Source organism: Olea europaea, chromosome 17 (assembly GCF_002742605.1).
Source record: "Olea europaea var. sylvestris chromosome 17, O_europaea_v1, whole genome shotgun sequence".
Lineage (NCBI taxonomy): Eukaryota > Viridiplantae > Streptophyta > Magnoliopsida > Lamiales > Oleaceae > Olea > Olea europaea.
In genome coordinates, this window is record NC_036253.1 from 14257711 (window position 1) to 14283010 (window position 25300).

Below are 25300 nucleotides of genomic sequence, written 5' to 3' on the forward strand. Positions count from 1 at the left end.
AAATTTTTTGCGCCCGTTAGCAGTAATTCTTGACTCTGCCTTGATGATGGTGAAGGAGATCAAATCCGTTCATGTTTATATTAGTGCATGCATTTCACTTTATTTTTGGAAGACTATCCACGTGTATTGTCTAGATTAGGTGATTATGAGTCACATATCAATAATTCGAAAGAAACTAATTTCTATAGAAAGATATCAAGACTTTGTAAATTATCTTCATTTCAAAAACTATTAGAGTATATTTGATTAACATAGAAAATATAATCTAGAAAAGAAAATGTTTTCCTTGTTTTGAGGAAAATAAAAACCACCTCCACCTAAGGAAAATATTTTCAATGGAAAAAAATAGCAATCAAACACTCAAAGTAGGAATTTTGGTGAAAAACTGATATTTTCCATGGAAAATAAATGTAATCAAATACACCCTTAGTTTGTTTGAGATAATTTTCCCAAAAAAAAAATAAAATAAATTGTAACAGTAATTTCTTATATCATATATAGTTAAAAGTCGACAATTTTTGTTATTTATTGATAATTTTTTTATCGAAAGAATGTGTGATTAAAAAGAAATTTGAAGAAAAACTTTAAAAAGGATGAAACTCAAACAAATCATATGTATATCTTGAGTCCCAAACCCAAGTCTTCAACTTGGACTATGTTAAGCGCTATTTAGGCTCCATTTAAATAAAATTTTGAATGAAAATTGTGTTGGAAAGATATGACCCAAACATGGGCTACAAGTGTTTTAAGTGGCTTTTCATCATCTAACGTGGGATGGTCATCTCCTAATTTTCTCACAATTTTCTGATTCCAATTTTCCAACCTATCCCAACTCCAATCGGCCCAATTTCAGCCCTAACTTCCCATTCTCCGAAAATTGATTTCGACCAAATAAAAATACTATAATAATCTAATCCCAAAGTAAAGTTTTTTCAAACTTCCATATTCGAATAATAAACCCGCTTTAATAATTGGTTAAAAAACAAACCTTTTCTAAACCAATTTCCAACTACTACATGGACTGGTTATTGAATACCGACGATGGCCCCCATTTGTAATAACAGTCACTCATTCGTGCTTGCCTTTAGCTGTGCCCTTCAATTGTAAGTTGATACAGATAGATGAGAAGTCAAACTTTTCCAAATGGTTACTCCATGAGGATAGCTATATTTATATCTTATTCCACGTAGTCAGGTACAGTAGATTGTGTGTTTGTGTGTGTGTGTGTGTGTGTGTGTGTGTGAGAGAGAGAGAGAGAGAGAGAGAGAGAGAGAGAGAGAGATTTCCAATTCCGACCAGACATCATTTTCAGCACAGAAGTTTGTTTCCCTCTGTAAAAGAATGTAAATAAAGGTAAAGATGGGATTTTCCTTGATATTCATCTCATCCCAATTCCCAAACAATAATTCAAAATGGAATTTTTTTTTTCTAATGCAAACATAGATAGGCGCAAAATGATTGCCTAATGGGCAATCTCTACATGCTCATCAAATATTCATGTCATAGGATTCACCATCACACGGTGTGCCAAGTTAGGTTGATTGTCAACCTACCTCAACCCTCTTTTTATTAAGGTTCGAGACGTCTGGATTAGAATCGAGGTGGCCAAGAAAAAGAAAGACATGGGAAAAGAAAAGCTGCCAAAGGGAGTATCAGTTGGTTTTTCTTTGTTTTCCCTTACCTCAGTCTTCCACCCTTTTGTCCCTTGAAATTATACCAGTCCATTGTATTCATGATCAGTCCCCACGCCACGCCACCCCACCCCACTCTTCTCTTACCTTTGGACCTGATATCCTTAGTTTTGTTTACCTCTGCTGCAAGCCATAGAATTCCTACTTGTCCTACCAAATTTCTTAAAGCGTATTGAGCAGGCCTAGAGCAGGAAAACTTTATGAACACATTACCAATAATTAAGATTATTAAACCTCCTCTGTCTTTTCCCACTCTATTTTACATTCTACTCTTTCCCTCTCATCAGTTCTCCATAGATACTCCCCAAAACTACAGACACAGCACATCTATCTATCTCCCTTCTCATTTCTGGAAGGGTGATGTGAAGGAAAATGAGTAGAAGAGTGAGTTTCAGTTATGATGTCAACGACATGCCAATCATTTACCAAAAGTGTGCTGATGGAAACAAGAAGGAAATAAATGAAATATGGAGTTGCGGACATACCAGGAAGTCCGGATTTTCACTGTCCGGATTCTTCAGGAGTACCGGCGCAAAGGCCGCCAGAGCATTTCGTTGTATATCTAGTAGAAAGAGGTGTTCGCGTAAAGTTTCGTATGCTTCTTTAGCAAGGTCACGTTCATATGCTGAAACACTTGATTCTCAGAGAGCTGAGGCTATAGAGGACTGCATCGAGTTCTTGAATTCTTCGTCATCTTTGCTAAGATCAAATTCTGTCACAAGTTCTTGCTAAAAGTATTTTGCTTGGAGGATGGATGATGAAAAAGGATGTAAATGAAATAGAAATGAATCTGCTGTGTAGGTTATAGCAAGAAATCATCTATATAAGAATTCATTGAAAACAGCAGTAAAGAAATCGTCTGTCACTCAATAGTTTAAGAACTTGCCTTGTAGCCCGGCAAAGCATTTCAATGTAATGAACGAGAGATTTCATTATCATTTGAAAGGCCAAATCATTCAGTTGCCACCATGTATGCTAACCACATAAATGAATGAAAAGAGATTTCATATATAAAAAATAATGCCCCGTGTCTAATATTAAGTTCTAACATTTAGATGTTTTAGTTTTTTCATTTCATTTGCAAGGATATAGCCAACAAGAACCCCGGCAATCTAGTGCAACGAAACAAGCAACTTTCATGGAAGTTATTATCCATCCAAAACTCATTATTTGATAATATAACTATGACTTCAAGTAGATCTTCAAATTTATCCAGTGAACCACCATACTCAGAACAAGGGAGAATTTTTCTAGGCCTTGGACTCCATGACTTGAAGCTTTCTTCATTTCCAGAGCTCACTTGTAAGGTGGTGCAATAGGAGGTTGCACAGGATCTAAGCTCTGGCAAGATCCATCTGCAACTTTTGGAAGTGGATATGAACGATCAGAGTCATACCCACTGAGGTCCCCGCAGGCCAAAAATGGAACATGCACGTTGTTAGGACCAACTAACCACCCACTATTGCAATCTGTCAATGAATAAGCCTTTAGTGAACCAAAAATGAACAAATTGACATTGTATAGTCTCTCAGAACCAGAACTCAAAAAGAAGAGACCAACCACAGGTAGACTTAGTGATTATTTTTTAACTGAAGTTGGGGTTATAATTCTGTTACAATTTCTGAGAATTTCTTTCTGCCAGATGAAAGCATTGATGTGAAGGGATGCAAATCCATCTCACAAAATGAAACCTTTCCTTCAGAATAAAAAGGAACACGATCACACTCGGATACTTAAAACTCCCCCTAACCCATTCATTAAATATAAGGAAAAAACAATATACACACCGGTATGTGAACATATCAAGAGAAGAAACAGACATACATTTAGCATGAGTGATCCTTCTTTTTTCTTTAGTCAGGATTATTAATGAATAATAATTAATGATCCAAAAGGAAACGGAAACTGTTCTTTTCTTTGAGACAAAACAAGTGTTAGTATTGAATTTTACCTAGATCATCTGCACCAGATGGACTTCCAATCTTTTCAAAGAGTCGATGCGCATCTTTCTCATTAAAACCTTCAAGAGGAGAGAAATTTCACAAACCGCAAATGCTTTTGCATTACATGTAATAGTAAAAAATTAGGTTTACCAAATCTAAGATAAACGGTATATTGTATGCTGAACATTAAAATCTCTTTGGATAACCCAAGCCCAACATACAAAATCTTTTTAATATGCAAACAACCGATAATTCTTTAGCTACACATTTTCAGCCTAGGAATATAAAAAAAATGATGCTTACACCAATAGCAAGTTCGGTGGGAAGACTTCATATATAGTGAGATTAATAGTTCTAAAAAGAAATCCATGTGTTCACCACCAGGTCAAGCGAAGTTTTTGTTCAAATATTTTCCCGTACGAATCTCAACCTGTGTAGCTAAAGAATAATTTTTGCAAGCAATATCAGTTCAATATATTTTGTTCTTTCACTGGAGATATACCACGAAATGTTGTATATCCCCGAAAATGGAAAAACTCAACCAAAAAAATTTCAAAATGGAATTTGAATACTTAAAACGAGACTAAACGTTATTAATGAAAGTGAGGAAATGGGATAGGTACCTGGACTGATCAGCAGATTCCAATAGCTGCTAAGTTGATCCCGAACTCGTACTCAACCTGATCACACCAATAGAAGTGATTATTATCCACCTTCAGCAATAGGAAACAGAACAGAAATGTATTCTCAAGCCTGTAATCTGAATGCGATTGAAATAGAAATGTATTTTGATTTATTGAAAGCTATGAATGAAATTTGGAACGTCTCCAAGGCTTTTGAGAGGCCTGGACTCTCCCAATGACTCAACAAAACACGTGAATGCCTCCCCAACTTTCCCCCCATTACATTTATTTCCCACCCCTTACAAAAGACTCTTCCCAAAATACCCCTACTATAACTAACTGACTGAAGCTGAATTAGTTGCTATGCTCTGCCTCTTTCTCCCTTCTCACATAGGTGAATTTAATCGGGGGTCTATCATTACTCGCCCCCCCGAAATCCACTTTGTCCTCAACGTGGAAGTCTGGAAATTGTTTCCGTATCAGTTCGAAGGGTTCCCAAGTACCCTCAAATGCTGGATAATCCTTCCACTTGATCATAACCTCTGGCCCTGCATTAGAAGACCCTGGTCTGACCTGTAATACTGCCTCAGGTTCTACAATAATCTGTCCATCTGCTGTGAGTTGTGTCGGAAGTTGGGAAGTAGTGTGAACAACACCAACAGCTTTACGGAGTTGTGATACATGGAACACGGGGTGTACCGTAGCCCCTGCTGGAAGTTTCAGTCTATATGCAACTTGCCCAACCCGAACCTCTATTTCAAACGGACCAAAATACCTTGGGGACAGCTTAGCAACTGGACGCAGTGCTACAGATTTCTGCCGGTAGGGACGAAGCTTGAGATATGCCAAATCTCCCACATCAAACTGAATGTCCCGACGGTGCCCGTCTGCCTCCTGTTTCATTAATTGCTGAGCACAGCTGAGCTGTAGCTTCAGTTCATGTAACACCTCATCTCGATCCAATAATAGTTGCTCTACTGCTGACAAGACTGTTGTCCCTTTCTCAAAAGGTAATACTGGAGGAGGGGCACGACCATAGATGATCTGGAAAGGGGTGTGTTTGATTGCGGTATGAAAAGAAGTGTTATACCAATACTCTGCCCAAGGTAACCACTGACTACAAAAACAGGGTCGGGCAGATGAGAAACACCTCAAGTACGTCTCCAAACAACGATTAACAACCTTTGTTTGACCATCCATTTGTGGATGATATGTCGTGCTATGCTTAAGTGTGGTGCCCTGTGCCTTGAAAAGAGCTGCCCAGAATTTACTCATGAAAACCCGGTCATGGTCGGACACAATGGACTGGGGTATCCCGTGCAGACGCACAATCTCTCTAATGAAGATATCCGCCACCACTTGTGCTGTGAAGGGATGTTTTAGCCCAATAAAGTGCCCATATTTGCTTAATCAATCCACAACCACCAGTATGGTGTCCATCCCCCCTGATTTCGGCAACCCCTCTATGAAGTCTAAAGAAATATCTGCCCACACCAAGTCCGGTATCGAGAGTGGCTGCAATAGCCCTTTAGGGAATAGTGCCTCATACTTGTTTTGCTGGCATATGGCACAGCGTGCCACATAATCCCGAACGTCTTTTTTCATTCCCCTCCAACACACCTCGCTAGCAATCCGTTTGTAAGTTTTAAGGAATCCAGAATGTCCCCCAACTCTAGTGTCATGGCATTCTGCTAACATTACTGCTACCCACTGTGAATTTTTGGACAGGACTACTCGGCCTTTGTAACGCAGAATTCCTTCAGTCAACGTGTAACCGATCCTGACCACCTGACCAGATTGTAAACAAGCTACAATCTCCCTTAATTCAGCATCTGCCTCCACCTCCTTCTTGACATCTTCAAGGTGTAACACCCATGGAATAGAGATAGATAGAAAACTCAGAGCTGGCTCAACTCTTGTGAGAGCATCTGCTATCCCATTTTCTCGACCCGGTCGATACTGAATATCAAAATCGTACCCCAAAAGTTTGGTCACCCACTTCTGGCGATCCTCGCTAACTATGCGTTGTTCAGCAGGAACTTCAAGCTTCTTTGATCAGTCCTTACCACAAAGTGTCGTCCCATCAAATAATGTTGCCATTTTTGAATGGCAAACACAATAGCCATCAACTCTCGTTCATAGACGGATTTATTTCGAGCGGTACGTGGCAACACCTGACTGAAATAGGCAATCGGATGTTGATTTTGCATCAAAACTGCTCCTAGTCCATGTCCAAAAGCATCAGTCTACCACAAATTCTTGAGAAAAATCTGGCAAAGCTAGAACTGGAACTTCTGTCATGACCTTCTTTAATCTGGTGAAAGCATCCTCTGCCTGCTCATTCCAACTGAACCCATCCTTCTTCAGTAAGTCAGTCAATGGAGATGCTAGTCTAGCGTAGCCTGCCATAAAACGGCTGTAGTAACCAGTGAGCCCCAAAAAGCCTCGTAACTCCTTAAGGGTGTGGGGTGTGAGCCACTTTAGCGTTGCCTCAATTTTGGCTTGATCCACTGCTACCCCTTCGCCAGACACTATGTGACCCAAATACTCGAGTTTATGCTACCCAAATAGACATTTCTTCCTGTTGACATATAGTTTGTGCTCTCGTAAGCATCTAAGCACTATTTCCAAATGACCTCGGTGTTCTTCCACAGAGCTGCTATAAACCAAAATATCGTCGAAGAAAACAAGCACGAATTTCCGCAAATAGGGCCAGAACACTTCATTCATTAGGCTCTAAAAAGTGGCCAGTGCATTTGTCAACCCGAAGGGTATGACTATGAACTCATAGTGACCTTCATGTGTTCGAAAAGCCGTCTTAGGAATATCCTGAGGCCTCACCCTTATCTGATGGTACCCTGACTTTAAATCCAGCTTCAAAAAAATTTGTGCCCCATGTAATTCATCCAAAATTTCATCGATCACCGAGATTGGAAACCGGTCCGGTATAGTGATTTTGTTGAGAGCATGGTAATCAACACAAAATCGCCAACTGCCATCTTTCTTCTTCGCCAACAATATCAGACTAGAGAATGGACTGAGACTAGGCTGTATGATCCCTGCAGCTAACATCTCCTGCACTAGCCGCTCAATTTCGTTTTTCTGGAAGTGAGGGTAGCGGTAAATTAATGGCATGGTCCCTAACCCGAAACGGAGGAAGCTCGTCCGACCATTGGCAAACGTCTTGATATTGTCTCAGTACTTCAGTGATTTCAATTGGGACCGCGGAACCTCCTTCTTCGCTCTCCACCCCCATACTGCCTAGTTCCAACAATACTCCCTGTCCTCCATCCTCGAACGCCTTCACCATAGTTTTCAAGGATGCCTGCGTCTTAATGAGGCTAGAATCACCTTGCAACAAGACGATTTTCCCCCCAACTTAAATTGCATCGTTAAATTTCCCCAATTCACTTGCATTTTTCCTAAACTCTCCAATCATTTCATGCCCAAGATTACACCAGTACATCCTAACTGGAGAGGAAGGAAATCGTTAACAATATCAATTTCGGCCACAGAGACAACAACTCCTTTGCACACCCCACCTCCCGTGACTGATAGTTTGGTTCCCATCAGAACACTATATCCGGCAGTGTCTAAAGTCGGGAGTCGCAGCTTACTTGCCAACTCAGCTGAGATAAAGTTGTGAGTAGCCCCACAATCTATAAGCACCAACACAGGCTGACCGAGGATTGACCCTTTAAGTTTCATAGTTTTCGGAGTGGTCAGACCAACCACCAAGTTAATAGAGAGCTCTACCATGCCTTCCACCTCTTCTTTGGCCTCTTGCCCCCCCCCCCCCACCAAATCCGGCGGATTCTCCCTTTCTTCCCCTTGTTGCACCACCAGGACTTGTAACTCCGTATTTCGACAACGGTGGCCTGGGGCTGTATTTGTCATCACAGCGATAGTAGAGCACCTCCTCTTGTTTTGCCTGCAACTTGCCGTCGGTAAGTCTCTTGAACGGCGGAACCCCCTTCGCCGCTAGAAGAAGTTGTGACCTAGTGTGTGTTGTGGATCTAGCTGCTAGAATGCTTGAAGTCGCATTACCAGATTGGGGGAAATAGATCGAGGGTTGCCGCTTAGGTTTGGGCTGGAAAAATTTAATTTCAATCTATTTGGGCCGGCACCCAACTGGGCATGTTTAATGAACTCATTTCGGTCTTCCACACGTTGGGCCAAATCATGGAATTGGCCCAGACCTTTGGGCTTATGCATCCTTATCTCAGCCTGTATTTCTGTCTTCAACCCATTTGTGAAATTCCCTTCCAGAACAGCATTTGGAACCATCGACAAAGGGGCGGCCAACATCTCAAAGTCCCGTCGGTGCTCCCTCACAATCCCATCCTGCTTGAGCGCCAAAAATTTCTCCAAATTCGACCCCTCCTAAGAAGGTCGAAAACGTTCCAACAACAGTTGTTTCAATTCTTCCCAACTCCTCACGGGTCGCCTGCCATCCTCCCATTGGAACCATGCCAGGGAATCACCTTCAAAGCACACGGTAGCTACCTCTATTTTCTCCCTGCTCGACAGTTGGTTCATGATCAAATAATGCTTTGCTCGAAAAATCCACCCATCAGGATTGTCACCGTAAAAAATGGGTAGTTCCAATTTTCGTCCCTGAGCCTTGTCTACCAAATTCCTAGTTCCTATTCCGGCCTTCACTTCCTCCTTCAACTACTACGGATTTAGGTGCTTCCCCGGATATCACTGTTGAATCCTGATATCGATTAACATAAGAAATCGCTTCCAAAGATATGCAATGTAAATCATGACACGCCAATACGAAATCATCACTCCCCAGGGTGCATCTACCTCTACGAGAGACCGTCGACCCCCCGGGGGCGCTCTACCTCCATGAGAGACCGTAGACCCCCCAGGGGCGCTCTACTTCTACGAGAAACCATCCACCCCCGAAGACGCTCTACCTCTATGCGAGACCAGCGATCGACATGGAATTTCCTATAAGGTCATCTCAACACTTAGCCACAAAATCTCTGATGAATTAATAAAGTTACATGGCGGTCACCACGAACACAACCTCCGTGGGGTAGTTAAAACCCCCCACTCAGAACGTGAGGATAATGGGAAGGCCAACGTGGAACACGTGGCACCACAGCCACCCGGCTCTCACTCGGCTTCTAATGTCTATAAATACCTCCCAAAGGTGATACACATATGGATGATTGCATATTTTTTACTTATCTAAACTCCGAATTTATTTTCTTCTAACACACCTACTGATTCTCACACCGGAGGTAAAACGGGGGAGAAAACCTAGCCCTCATTTTTCAGGTTGCACATATCCGTCGGAATAGCAGAAACACTAAAGGTCGCAGATAGATTCAGGAGGCATTACTCCACCACCATTTCAAATCTGATAAGTTTTTAGCTATTCCCTTTTCCTTCCTTTCCCATTCGTTCCCATCCCATTTCCGCATCATCGATTCAAACTTCTCCTTCATTTCCAACAAATCTCTCTGTAATTCCGACTTCATAATACCCATTCCTTCCTGCAATTCTCCTTGGATTCCTTCAATTCTGGCTTCCAAAGGCCCACCCGATCTGTCAACGTCATTTCCCCAGGATGACTACTCTGATACCAATTTGATAGGTACCTGGACTGATCTGCAGATTCCAATAGCTGCTAAGTTGATCCCAAACTCGTACTCAACCTAATCACACCAATAGAAGTGATTATTATCCACCTTCAGCAATAGGAAACAGAACAGAAATGTATTCTCAAGCCTGTAATTTGAATGCGATTGAAATAGAAATGTATTTTGATTTATTGAAAGCTATGAATGAAATTTGGAACAGCTCCAAGGCTTTTGAGAGGCTTGGACTCTCCCAATGACTCAACAAAGCACGTGAATGCCTCCCCAACTTTCCCCCCATTACATTTATTTCCCACCCCTTACAAAAGACTCCTCCAAAATACCCCTACTATAACTAACAGACTGAAGCTGAATTAGTTGTTGTGCTCTGCCTCTTTCTCCCTTCTCGCATAGGTGAATTTAATTGGGGGTCAATCATTGCTCGTTTATACAGTATCAACAAACCTGACAGTTAAGGAGACTGATATCTTTTCCTCGAAATATCTTAGCAATAAACTTTCCACCTTTCTTTAGTATGTGTGTAACTATTGTTAATCCCAGCAAGCACATTTAGCCATAATCTGAATCAGTGTGATACATAACAAAAAGTTACTTAATTACAAACAATAGTCTCGTTTAAAAGGTAACTTAAAAATGTTGGAAAAAAAATTACATCAAGGAACGTAGACGATAAATAGAACAAAATATTGGCATGAAAATTTGATTTGATTTGGGATCTATTTCCCTACCAGTCCACCAGCAATAGGATATGATTGTCAAACAAGAAAATAGGCAAACACGAGATTAGAAAATTTTCATTTCTTCCTCTCTCTTATAGCTGCCATGAGTCTCCGAAAAAGTTTTTGTCCTTCCCTAAATTCATTCAGCTTCACGCAACATGGCATTTGCAGGAGCTGACATATACGTCTGAAAGATGACATGAAAAGTAAAACAGCACAAATGTGAAATGTATACCAATTTTTCCCTTGTAACAATGAGATTAGCAAATGAAGAAAATTAAATTACTAACCGCCAATATGAGTTGGGATTGAACAAATTCATCCATGTCATTAAGGCCAGTTACTGCAGGACATAAGGATAGCATGTTTATACATGGATCAAATATAGACACAAGCATAATATAGTGGGTCCATATAACAGAACATAGTTTTTTCACCAACCATCAGGAGCAACATCACAGACTACAAGTCAGCCTTACATCCATCAAAATGCCGAATGACCAGAGCAAGCAAAAAAGTTGCTTTACTGACATGCCAAATGGAGAAAGATCATAAAGTGGAAAGTGATACATTTATTGCTAGCATTGACAAGCCTCAATAACACCCCGAAACTTGGAAAACATTAAAAGTGGAATGCAAGACTTCTCAACTTAGATACCTAATTTAGGAAAGTAATCAGGGTTATATAATATTTTATTAGTTGTTTCCTACTTAAATTAGATTGGTTTAAACCCTATAAAGGATCTTATGCATTGTAATTGTTAGACTTGAACATTGAATACAAACTATAATTCTCTCTTCGCTTCTCTCCTTGCTAGTCTATCTGTCTAATTCTTCCCTCCTTTTTATCTTCCCCTTTTCTTCCCTTTCTCCCTTCCTTTATCTTCTCTTCTTCTATAAACTCATCATAAAGCAAACCCCAAAATCACCATATATGAACCCAGTTGAAGCAAAATAAGGAAAGGAAGCAGCAACTAAAAGGTACAAAATCAGCCGATAGAAAGAAGTTTGCTTTTAATTAAATTTTATTGTTATTAGCTAAAAAAAAGAAAAAAGAAAAAAGAAGAAGAAGTAAATGTGCCTCTTACTCACCACAGTTTGCATAAGCTGGAATTGTTCATGGGTCAAGCATAAGTCCTACTAACAGAACAAAGTAGTTAATGCATAGAGTAAATGTGCGCCTTACTCGCCAAAATTTGCACACAAGTCAGGCTTTGATGGCTTGAAAGAATCTAACATAAACGATGATGATTTTGGAGAAATTTGGAACAAATGTAAAACTTCGGGCGCTACTTTTGATTTTAATTTTCAAAAAGGATTTCTGTTCAAAGGCAATCGAGTTTGTATTTTCTGTTCTTAACTGCAAAAATTTAATTCGTAAACTACATGCTGCAAGACTCAGTGGTCACAATGAGCGAGATAAAAAAATCAACTTGGTAGAGGAGTGATTCTTTTAGCCAACTCGAGCGGAACATTGGTCAGTTTGTTCAATGCTGCCCTATATGTCAACAGCCTAAAAGTCAACCACAAAACACAGGTCTTTGCACTACTTTACCTATTCCAGAGACTATTTAGCAAGATTTGACCATGAACTTTGTTCTTGAATCCTGGACTCAACATGGATATAATTAGATTTTTTCAGTAGTTGATCAATTCTCCAAGATGGTTCACTATATTTCTTGCAAGAAGACGTCAGACGCATCTCATGTTGCTCATTTATTTTTCAGAGAAGTTGTTCGTCTTCATGGTGTTCCTAGTTTTATTAATTTCGATTTGGATGTCAAATTTCTAAGTCATTTTTTGGATAACACTTTCAAAGAAGTTTTATACTTCCTTAAAATATAGAAGTACCAGACATCTCAAATTGATGGCCAATCGAAGTGGCTAATCACACACTTGGTAATATAATTCGATGTGCTTGTGATGACGATCCTAAGCAATGGGATGCAATTTTACCTAAAATTTGAAATAATGGTTTTATCACAAGTCAAATAAATACACAAGTAGCGTATACGCATTAACAAAGAATACAACAAATACTATGTCAAATCACCATCGTTTTCTTGGGCTGCATGGTAAGCATTTGCGGCATGAACTTCAAGGTCAAGGTAATTCAAAATTAGATAAAATCTCTTACCCCATATGCCTAATTTTAGTTTTCCGATATATTCTTTCTAAGAAAGGTAGGATCTTATCTAGAAAATGAATTTCTATGTTTCGATTTATTAGTTATCAAGAATTTTTCTCCATCGTTTTAGTTCTGACCTCTTCGTAGTTCTCAAACTGGACGATATTCTCTCCCAAAATTGTACTTTGTTGTTTTACAAATAAGCAGGCAAGGGTCTATGTCAAACCTCCACCCATCGAAACAGGTGAATTTTTGAAAAACAAAAAAAATGTGAACACCGAACACCCACAGATGAGTATGCAGTTCTTACCACTTCATCTGTCCGAGCATTTGTTATATCCCCTTGAACTTGAATAACACCTTCTATAGGAGCCATCGGCTGTTAGTCAATAGCCGCAATAAGTAGCAAATCAATATCCCTGCAAAAATAATAATTAAGATCCTCCATACTGTAAAATTTGTCAACGTGATTGGGATGACATGTTAAGGTTTCTATGATATGCAATACGAGACCCCAGATGCAAGTGAAGGTGACATTGTAATTAAGAAGAATACAGGACAATATTACGAAAACACATTGTTCGTAACAAGAAAATAATAAATGAATTGAGAAAAAAACAAGGAAGGTTAATTCAAGGAAACCTGGACCTCCAAAAGTATTGGTTTTCGAGGAACCAGTGAACTCCCAAATACAAACACTATGTTCGTAGATATTTTCATTCCCCATTGAGTTTCCTTTAAACTTTTCAAATAGAGAAACGAAATTCTGTATAACTCCCACTGATTCCTAAATATATAAATAACTACCACTAACACAGAGATTACTCCTATAATTATATTGATCCATTCAAACAAAAATAATGCATAAAATTTTTGAATAAGTTACATAATACATATCAAAAATCATAACAAAATGTCATCAGATAAGCAAAATCAGATGGTGCGGCTTCATTTTTTGAGCAAGGGTTTAGCTTGTGCAGATTCCTATCAAGGAATATTTGCTTCAAAAGCATCAATAATATAATTACTAGCCTTGAACTCAAAGCTTGTAGTTATATTCTTTCCGATGACAAAATTTGAAATCTATACAATACCAAAATAACGGTGCTAAGAACAGGGGAATGGTATTAAGAGAAAATGTTGCAACGATTCGCATAATACACATTAAGTACATAATCATGATTACACTTTATAAAACATAACAAGAAATTGCATGCAGCATTAGAAACATTTTCATAAGATTATTTGCCTAAACCATATATTTCTTCAGTTTTCTGACACTTGTATTACTGGAGTTTTTAGACAATATGCTTTCCAATTCCAGAATAATTTTTATTGCACAAGGCTTGGTAAATAATGTAATGTGACCTGGGATGCCATATTCACACTTGCATCAACTAATTGTACCAAAGTTATTGGGTCATCTGATAAAGACAAATGGAAATTCTTGAAATTGTTAGAATAGGAAGTTGAGGGACCAATATGTAATATAACACTCAAAGCATAGAAATTCGGCAAAGACATACTTCACATGGTGAAGACTATTAGTTGTTACAAGAAAATATAGGTCTAAATACCAAAACATACTCGGAATCAGGTGACAGCTTTGCTGGAAGATAGAGCTTTCGACGTAAAACCTACATGGAATAAATGAGATAAAAATCAGTTTGATGCAATGCATGCAACTACCTTGAAGAGTTTAAGGGTATGTAAGTAAATATGTAAAGGTAATAATGAATCCCAACATGCTAGATACCTGACTCCAACTACCAGGTGCTGCACATAAATCCAACATATGCCTTACTCCTGCAAAGTATTGGATTTATGTCAAGTAGATAACAATAAATAACTTTTCACTGCATTCTATTTCAGCAATAGATAACTGCAGCCAAAAAGAAAACAACTCAATTTTTTTGCTTAAAATGCACTCAGATATCACCTAAGTAAAGGAGGAGCCCAAGAATGAATTAATACAATTCAAGCACATATGTCTTTACGCACCTTCGAATATGTTGAATTCCTCATCTATCTGAAGCAGTTTGAAGGCACTTCTAGCACGCCAGCCTTCCTCTTTCGCCTTCCTATAGTAGATAACCTGCAAAACCAATCCCTCTATTTCAGGCATATTGATTTTGTGCCAGTCCAGACAAAATAAAAAAAGTTTTAGCATGTAATTGGAGCAGAGCATGGGTACCCTTTTATCTCTCGATGCTTTCCCCATAATTTGAGTTGAAATACGTCCACCTAATGAGATGAAACTCCCCAGTGCTGAGCTAACGAGCGTGATCCTGAGACTGATGCCAATACTAAGTCCAAGAAATTCTTCAAGTGATCACTGTTTTACAAAACCGAAATATTGCAATTGAATAACAAAGCAAAACAAATCAAAACTGCTCAGAATTTAATATCCTATAAGACATCACTGTAATGTTACCGCACTTAAACAGAAGGGTATATTCTTCTGAAAGATGTATGCTTTCTTATAAGACTGACACTACTTTCTAATTCAGCAATTACTTCAAACATCTTGTATGCAATTCTGAGCCCTGCTCTCCAGTCTCCATGACGAACACAGATAAACACGCGCGCGTACTGCATGCTTAAATATATACATCAGAGAAAGATTACCTCCCACCCCGAAGAAATACGGGCTCGCACCGAAACACGCACTTGCCAGAAATCTGGGCACTTGAGAGCTTGATAACTGTGATTTCTTGATTTTTTTTATTTTTTTTCCCTGCTGGTTATTTTTTCATAGTTTACTCGCGTGGTACGTGTTTGGCAACAGGGATTCTAAGCCAGTTTCTATATTTAATATTCGATTATTTGGGCCAGATTTATACTCATAGTAGTCCATATATTGGGTTTATACGTTTGATCCTAGATGATTGACGCAAGATGAAGGAAGCATGGATAAAAAAGGACCAAAAGATGCAAAACTAGGAATTTAACGTCAAAGCATGTGAGAAAATTAGTGCATAAAATTTCATGCAAAGATCTTCATGGGCAAATGATGTACCATTGATAACGTTGTTTTATTTTATTTTTTCCCTAAAAGCAACTGCTCTCAGTTTAAACTTAGAATTATTAATAGCACTTAAATTTTTAGCTGCATAACTAAATACCCACCCCACTCATGAAAGGGGAAAAAAAAAAAGGAAAAAAAAAGGGTTATCATTTATAATGGAAATAAGTATAATCAAAATTTAAATTTAAATTTCATTGAAAATTATAAGTTGCTAATAAAAAAATCCAAACACATGTTCAATTAGTTCCATCAATATTTGATTTTATTCGAATTGAAAACTTAGAAGCCCTACTTTTTTACATATTTGAATGAGTTTTGCTACACATATATCGGGGCTGACACTCCGATGTACATTCCACTCACATAAGGGGTCCCACAATTTTTTATTGTCATGGAGCCCATCCCCTCATCTGAGGGGATTGTACACTGGAGTATCAACCTTGGTGTATAAATAGCATTTTTCTTAAATAAATTTGAAAGTCTATAACAAACTTATCATGCTTCATGTAGTGAAAAAGCAAATGTCCAAGGAATTTATCTTATTCGGGCTAAACCAATGACATCAATTTCCATCCGCTATGATCTTGAAGCAAATATCTAGAGCTTTTGTAGTCATATCCATAGTGGCAAACTGGATTAAGACATAACTTGGTTATACAATTACTAACAGATGATGGAATCAACATGAACTCCTCTCCAATTCAGAAGATTCAAATGTACCCAGACGAGAAGCAAATCTTGGATCATCATGATGACTCAGCACATGTGAAAACTTTATCCTTTTGTCGTTTGTAATAAATGTTATTTTTTAAAGCAAATTCCTTGCTTTTAAAAAGTACTTTGACATTATGTAACATTATTGTACCCGTGTCGGATCCATTATCATACTTTATCAAAAGTAGTGGTAAGTCATTTGTTTTTTTGTATAATTATTATATTTGCGTCAGTTGTCTTATCATACTTTACCAAAAGTAGTAATAAGTCATTTGTCCCATTGTAAAAGTATTGTACCAGTGTGTCAGTTGTACTATCATGGATGAAGGATCTCCTCCTCTATACAAGGAGCATTCTTTCTTCATTGAAGGGTATCTCGAGCCCAACTTTTATTAATTAAAGCAGTGTGTTTCTTATCCTTATGTAAGGCCCTCGAAATCTTTCTCATATTCATTATTTTATTCTTTTAAAAAAATAGGTTCGAGGTATTACCAAAATCTTCTTCATCTAACTTAAGTGAAAATATAACTTTTATTATTGAAATTTGAAAATGTGACCGATAATTCAATAACGATAAAATAAAAATTTAAGTAAAACTTTCATATTAAATATAATTCTTGAAATATTCCATTCCAAACTATTAATTTAAGATTTAGCATAAAATGTCGAATGCAGGATCTCTAAAAATATTAAATAACTTGCATTGACATAAAAATATTATTCAAATAAAAGTTGACAAATATATTTTCTAAGAACTTTACTTGGCAACCCATAAGTATCACTCGATCAATCTACCACTCATCCAGACACCCGTTCTCATCTGAAAGGTTATTATAAAAGTGATTATTTTGAAAAACACTCAACAAGAATACATGCACATTCTTATTAACATGATATAAATATAAAACTAACATAACATACCAACATTTCTTAGATTTAGAGCTCAAAAAATTTCTTAAGAATTCCTATATCTCATAGGATTTAACATAACTGACCTAAAAGGTCCATCCTGTAGGATTTAACATATTTAACCTAACGGTCTATCCGAATGATTTAACATAGAATTCGATTTTAAGGTCTTATAGTATTTCATGCTAAAATTTATATAAATATCAAGAAATAAGAATTTAACACTTTGCAAGATGTATTCTTACCTTAACTAATACTCAACGACATCAAAAGATGCAAATGATTAAGTTGCTAAATTTTCTCAATAGTGTATGTGTGAGATTACAAAGAATGAGATGGTGTAAAATTTTTGTTTTAAGTGATCTTATTTATATATACATAATGCAACATCCCTCAAATTAAAAGCCAAACACGTTTTACTCAAAACGGTGAGAATTCAAAGATTAAGAGCCTGTTTGGGAGTAATTTTTTCCCCAAAAAATTATTTTTTGACCATTATTTCACTATTTCAGCCGTCATATTTGACTTTTTCTCTCACGGTTGACCCCACTTTTCTCCTAACGGTCAAAAAATCAATTCTCAAAATCACTCCCAAACAGGCTCTAATTAAATCAATTAATGGCCTCAATCAATCAATCATTTGGTAACGTATGAATCTAACATTTTTTATTAATTGATTTAATATTGGAATTCAATTTGAAAACGTGTAACTGTATCATGTTGTTTTAAAATATTTTTTTTATTTATATATATATTAATAAAATATTAAAAGATAATCATTTTCTTTCTATTTGATTAATTCGGACATAACTAGCTCAAAATTATTTTTCCTTGAGGCCGAATTGTATTATTTAACATAAGTTACAAAATGAGTATAATATCGACATATTTTTATTAACTTCTAAAATACTTAAATATTCGACCTAATAACTTATGATAAATTCTAAAAAGTAAATGTAAGCAATTAAATAATTTATGTAAAGAAGTGGGCCGAATTTATTACTTCAATTTTTGAACTTTAGTGTAACGATAAAATTGGACATGGATTATATCATTTGCTAGATGACCAATATTAAGTTTAGGCCCCATGTGAAAAATAGTAAGAAAATTTCAGTGTGTTACACCCTATGAGTTTTTAAAATCCTTTCTTGTTCTTCCAAAATCCTGAAGATTGTGATAATACAATGAGGGATAGTAAGAGCAAGATCTTAGTAGTATAATAAGTATGCTTTGCAGTTGCATCAGAAAAAATGGCACAATTTATTATAAGATCTGGTACGAAGGTCTGATAATCTTGTAATACCAAAAGTCAGGCCCTATGTTATTGTTTGAAAGGATTTGTTGTGGGCTAGAATACCATGTATTACAAATGTTGTATGTCATACCCCACTCTATTGCTTGGCAAATCCTTTGAGAAAGGCCTTGCAAGTGATTTAACTTGAAAAACATCGAAGGAAACGTGATTGGCCAACTAATGATCATAAATGATAAAAACTCGACCTAAAACTTGAAAGTACATTTACGAGATTGATTGCAAACACAATTAAAGTCAATATGGCTAATCCATGTTGACTTTTTCCATCCAAAATCGTCATTAATAAGTATCAACTGACTTGCACGCGATTTTTAAAACCTAGTCCACCCATTGTTATCCATGAAAATAGAAGACATAAACAGGGACTATTACAATCTTTCAAAAATTGGGGATAAAAAAGGGACAAGGTTTGGAATTATAAGCCTGCTACTTTTATTCAAAGATAGAAAACGATTGGCGCAATTAACACTTCTTTTTCTATGTGTTTGTTTGGTAGAGATTTTGATAATTGATTTTTTGACCGTTAGAGATAAAGTGAGTTCTACTTATGAGAGAAGAATTCAAAAATTATGACTGTAATAGTGAAATAACGGTCAAAAAATTGATTTTAATTGACTTTTTAACTGCAACAAACAAACTCGTATTTGTAACCTGATAAGTGTGTTTTTGCACACTTATTTAGGTCATAAATATAACTTAATTACGAATAAAATGATTGAATTGTGACTTAATTTCATTACATTTGTGAATTGTAGGTAACACCGATGAAAATGGTGAAATACATGAGAAAAAACGCGAAAAAGGACTAAAATGACACAAAGTGAAAGTTCAAGGACCAAAGTGCAATTATCCAAAAGTTGACCCGATGAACAAATCAAGAAATTGAGTTTGCCAAATACAAATTGATGACATTTTGGGATGATGGAATGTGAAAAATGAAGAAAAGATGCAAAGAATTGGAAGATTCAAGTAAAAGGACCAATTTGCAGGAAATAAAAGTTTAATTCTACCATGCGGTCGCATGGTAGAAATGTCGTGCGGCCGCACGAAGTGATGCAGGGAATTCAATTGGAAAAAGGGAATAACCATGCGGCTGCACAGATTAAAACCATGTGGTCGCATGGTACATTTCCGGCGCGATTTTTTTCTTTCCTTATACGATTGAAACACCTATGGTAACCTAATTTTTCACGGGATATAAATATCAAAAACATTTTAGAGACGCCCAGGACGTAATTGGAGGCCAAAAAACACTTCTTGGAGAGGATTTGAGCGCAAGAAAAAGGATTGGCACGAAGAACTTCAAGATTTATTCAAGTTCTATAACCCGGTGATATCTTTTATACAAAATATGATGTATTTTGTTATTTTAATCATGCTAGGCTAAATTTTTATTATGCTAGGAGATCGATGAACCATGTGATTTGAATTTTAATATTCTAGTTTTGCAATTTGATGTTAAGACACAATTTTTATTATTTTGAATGATTTATATTCAATTAATGTTTCCGCAATTAAGGGCTCGTAATTGTGTGAATTTAAGTGATTTATTCTTGCATTCGAGAGAATTGGAGTAGATTTGACATAATATAAATCGTCCTAAGGTCCGGTAGTGGATAAAAATATACCGCGATGCCATACGTGAATCTTTAAATGTTCATAAAATCGCATGCATTTTTACATATGCTCTTGTCATAGAAATAGAGACCGGTGGTATGTAGAAATAGGTTTGATACATCTCGAGAGAGAGTATTGGATAGATTTAGGAACATTGATTCGTTAAAATTGAAATGTGTTGTCATATTGTGAAACTAGGGTTTAAAGTGATAATTGTTTGGGAATTCGTGATCCTAGCGTATTTCATTTCTAATAATTATAAAAAGTGCGTTCTCAACTTTTAGATTTCATTCTAGAGTTTTAAATTATTGTTTTGCATATTAATTTCAATTTAATCATAAAAAAATTTGCATAATTGAGGTTCAATTAGGTCTACGTTCACTTTGATAATTTAGTTTCGGTTAAGGCTACGGTAGGTAAAATTTGAACTAATCAATCTCTGTGAGACGATATTCCGATTCATTGAATCCACTTTATTACTTGTTAACGAACCGTACACTTGCAGTGGTTTAAAATCAAAAGAAATAATTTCGCGAACAAATTTTTTGTGCCGTTGCCGGGGATTGAGTTTAGTTTAATTTTATTTCTCGAGACACTAATTCGAACTCAATTTTTATTTTGCTAGCATAATTTTGTTTTTATTTTTATTTTTATTTTAGGTTATTATCTTTTATTTGTGTTTTAGTTATTTAAATTGTTTGAATCTCAATGTTCGTACTGGTTTTAATTCTCAGATTTGCATGTCACGATTGCCTGGAGGAGAATTGATTTCAGCTGATCCTGAAATTGAGCGCACCTTTCATCGACGACAAAGAGATCACCGCGAAGCACAAGTACAAATGACCAACGAATTAAACAATCCTATTATTCAAGCTAACGAAGGAGAGGCAGTAGATGAAGGAAATGAAATTCTGGGGGACTTCTTGACTTCTCAAGTTATTCAAAGCCAATCCAGCATTGTATATCCACCGTTTGGACAGCCCAATTTTCAATTGAAGACCAATGTAATACAGCTGTTTCAAAATGGACACCAATTCTATGGCAAAGCCGAGGAGAATCCACACACACACGTATCTCGATTTCTAGATATGTGTCAACATTTCAAATACCAAGGGATTTCGGATGACGCTATTAGGTTAAGGCTTTTTCCACATACGTTACGAGACAGAGCACTTGAATGATTGGATTCACTCCCGGTTGCAAGTATCACTACATGGAATGAGCTGACACACAAATTCTGCACAAAAGTTTTTCTTCCTGGCCAAGATAGTGAAGCTGAGACATGACATCAGTATTCAATCAAGGAAAAAATGAATCATTTGACGATGCCTGGAACAGATTCAAGAACATGCTCCGGAAGTGCCCCCAGCATGGGTTCGATAAAAAGACCCAAATCCGATTCTTTTACACATAAGAGCATAGTGGATTCAGCATCAGATGGCTCAATATCCACACGAACAGTTGATGGGGCATTGGAATTATTTGAGCGTATGGCTACCACATTAGCCATGTGGTCTTCTGAGAGGGCTATCCCAAAGAAAACTCCAGGTGTCTACGAGGTGGACGCTTATTCAGCAATATTTGCAAAAATTGACTCTCTGTATCACAAGGTGGAAAACATATCATAAGCATCACAAGCTAAGAAGAGCAATTGTGAGGAATGTGGAGTCGAGCACAAAATATCAAATTGCCCAATACTCATGCAAGGAATTAAGCAAGCAGATTACGCACAGTGGGGACAACGCCAGTAACAAATATGGAGAGACTTTCAATCCTAGCTAGAAGAAGCATCCCAACTTCTGTTGGAGCAACCAAAATCAGAATAAGCCACATGGGCAATTTCAACAACAAGAGAAGAGGCCTCAATTGGAAGATATGATAAGAAAATTCATGGAGAAGGCCGAAGCTACACTTCAAAATCAAAATGCAGCCATCAAAAATTTGGAAACTCAGATGGGGCAGCTAGCCATCGCATTGACTGGTAGAACGCCAGGTAACTTACCAAGTAATACATAAATCAATCCTAAAGAGCAAGCCAAGGCCATTACAACTCGAAGTGGAGTATAATTGCCTGAAATCCATGTCAAGAGATCGGGTGTGATTGGAGAAACATCTTCCCCCGTTGAAGAAGAGACTGTTGTAAAGGAATCAAGTTCAAAGGAAAATTCAGAAGAGTTACAGGATAAGGCCAAAGTCACAGTCAACCCCTACGAGCCTCCGATTTCCTTTCCACAGCGCTTGAAGAAGCAAAAAGTGGAGCAACAATACAAAAAATTTCTAGAAGTCTTCAAAAAGCTCCATGTCAATATCCCACTAACTGATGCACTGTTTCAGATGCCTAGCTACCCGAAATTTCTGAAGGATATCATATCAAATAAATGCAAGCTGGAAGACCATGAGATAGTTATGCTTACGGAGGAATGTAGTGCCAGAATCCAGAATAAGCTCCCACCAAAACTAAAGATCCAGGGAATTTTACTGTTCCTTGCAAAATCGGTGAAGTATATTTCGATAAAGTATTATGTGACCTTGGTGCAAGTATTAATTTAATGCCTCTGTCTGTTTTCAGGAAACTCGGCTTGGGAGAAACTAAAGCAACCACTGTGACACTTCAGCTGGCTGACAGGTCACTGACACATCCCAGATGAATAATTGAAGATGTACTTATCAAGGTTGAGAAATTCATATTCCCAGCGGATTTTCTTATCTTGGACATGGAAGAAGACATGGACGTCCTATTGATACTTGGCAGACCATTTCTGGCAACAGGGAGAGCGTTATTGATGTTCAAAGGGGTCAGTGATTTTAAGATTGGGAGATGAGCATATATCGTTCAATGTATTCAAGGCAATGAAACTACCAGCAGAATCTGACAACTGTTATCAAGTTCACATTATTGACTAGGCAGTACAGGAAACATTCATACTACACGGTCCATCTGATGCCTATGAGGCATGTATTGCACAATCCCAATCAGTCTAGTCAGAGTCTCTTGAAGTTGAAACATGTGCAAGAATTTTGGAGACCAACCCGTCATATACCCGAAAGAGGCACTTCGAGGAACTGGGGACAGGAAATATAAAGCCACTGCCTTCCATTCAGCAGCCACCAGTTTTGGAACTCAAGCAACTTCCGCCACATCTCAGATATGCATATTTGGGAGAGTCAGATACACTTCCAGTAATCATTTCAAATACAGTCAGTGAGGTAGAGGAAGAAAAATTGCTTAGGGTACTCAGAGAGAACAAGACGGTGATTGGGTGGACAATAGTTGACATTAAAGGAATAAGCCATTCTCTGTGCATGCATAAGATTCTAATGGAGGAAAATTGCAAGCCAAGTATAGAGGGTTAGAGAAGATTAAATCTGAACATGAAGGAAGTGGTCAGGGAAGAGATACTGAAATCACTGGATGCAGGAATTATTTACCCAATTTCAGATAGTGCATGGATTAGCCCAGTTCAAGTGGTACCGAAAAAAGGGGGAATCACAGTGATGAAAAATGAGAAGAATGAATTAATTACCACCAAAACAGTTACAGGATGGAGAGTTTGCATCGACTATCGCAAACTCGTTGCAGCCACACGAAAGGATCATTTCCCCCTTCCATTCATTGAACAGATGTTAGAAAGATTGGCTGGACATTCACACTACTGTTTCCTTGATGGATACTCAGGCTTTAATCAGATACATGTCGCACCAGAAGATCAGGAGAAGACCACTTTCACCTATCCCTATGGTACTTTTGCCTATAGTAGGATGTTTTTTGGTCTTTGCAACGCTCCAGCCACATTTCAGAGATGTATGATGGCGATATTCTTTGATATGATTGAAAGGTTTATTGAAGTTTTCATGGACGACTTCTCAGTGTTTCGATCTTCATTCGATGAATGTCTAGAGCACTTGAATTTGGTCTTACAGAGATGCAAGGAGATTAACCTAATTTTGAATTGGGAGAAATGCCACTTTATGGTGCAAGAAGGCATTGTACTCGGGCATCGAATCTCAGCAAAAGGAATTGAGATGGACAAGACAAAAATTCAAGTTATTGAGAAGTTACCACCAACTACATCAGTTAAAGGAGTTCGTAGTTTCTTGGGGCATGCCAGGTTCTACAGGAGATTTATAAAAGATTTCTCGAATATCACTAAACCGTTATGCAATCTGCTAATGAAAGACGTAACCTTTGAGTTTAATGAAGAATGCATCACAGCATTCAACACTTTAAAGGAGAAGCTTACGATAGCACCAGTAATTGTGGCACTAGACTGGGAACTCCCTTTTGAATTGATGTGCGATGCAAGTGATCACATCGTGGGTGCAGTATTAGGACAGCGGAGGAACAAAATCTTTCACGTAATGTACTATGCAAGTAGGACTCTAAATGAGGCGCAAATCAATTATGCCACCACTGAAAAGGAGCTATTGGCTGTGGTATATGCATTTGACAAATTCAGGTCATACCTTGTCGGGTCTAAAATCATAGTCTACACAGATCATGCTGCATTGAAGTATCTACTCACAAAGAAGGATGCAAAGTTGAGGTTGATTCGTTGGGTGCTATTGCTGCAAGAATTTGATATCGAGATATGAGACAAGAAGGGCAGTGAGAATGTAGTAGCGGATCACCTATCCCGATTAGAGCCTGGGGAGATAGAAGAATTAGTGGACATCAATAAGATCTTCCCAGATGAGCAGATGTTGAGAGTCGATGAAGCATCTTGGTATGCAGATATCGTCAATTACTTGGCCAGTTCCATTCCACCACCGGACTACTCGAGTCACCAAAAGAAAAAGTTCTTCGCCGAATTGAAGTATTATTTTTGGGAGGACCCAGTTCTCTATAGGTGAGGTGCTGATCGGATAGTAAGGAGATGCATACTTGAGGAAGAAGTACATGAGATTCTCGAGCACTGCCATTCATCTGCATACGCAGGGCACTTTGGGGCTTCAAAAACGGCTGCAAAGATTCTACAATTAGGGTTCTACTGGCCTACA

The 25300-nt window shown here is 37.6% G+C and overlaps 1 protein-coding gene and 1 pseudogene across 1 annotated transcript; one reads left to right on the forward strand and one right to left on the reverse strand.

Moving 5' to 3' along the window:
* Positions 1 to 759: 759 nt before the first annotated feature.
* LOC111365658 lies at positions 760 to 15771 on the reverse strand (annotated as a pseudogene).
* On the forward strand, positions 2064 to 2865 carry LOC111365657. The gene is made up of 2 exons (XM_022986197.1): positions 2064 to 2412; positions 2777 to 2865. Exons 1-2 carry the CDS (start codon positions 2064 to 2066, stop codon positions 2863 to 2865), a joined length of 438 nt encoding a protein of 145 aa, XP_022841965.1.
* Positions 15772 to 25300: the final 9529 nt, after the last annotated feature.

Excerpts from the sequence above, each read along its gene's own strand:
- LOC111365657 (XM_022986197.1), top strand. The coding sequence starts at position 2,064 with ATGAGTAGAAGAGTGAGTTTCAGTTATGATGTCAACGACATGCCAATC. Across the intron at positions 2,413-2,776 it reads AAGATCAAATTCTGTCACAA|GATATAGCCAACAAGAACCC; the intron begins GTTCTTGCTAAA and ends TTCATTTGCAAG.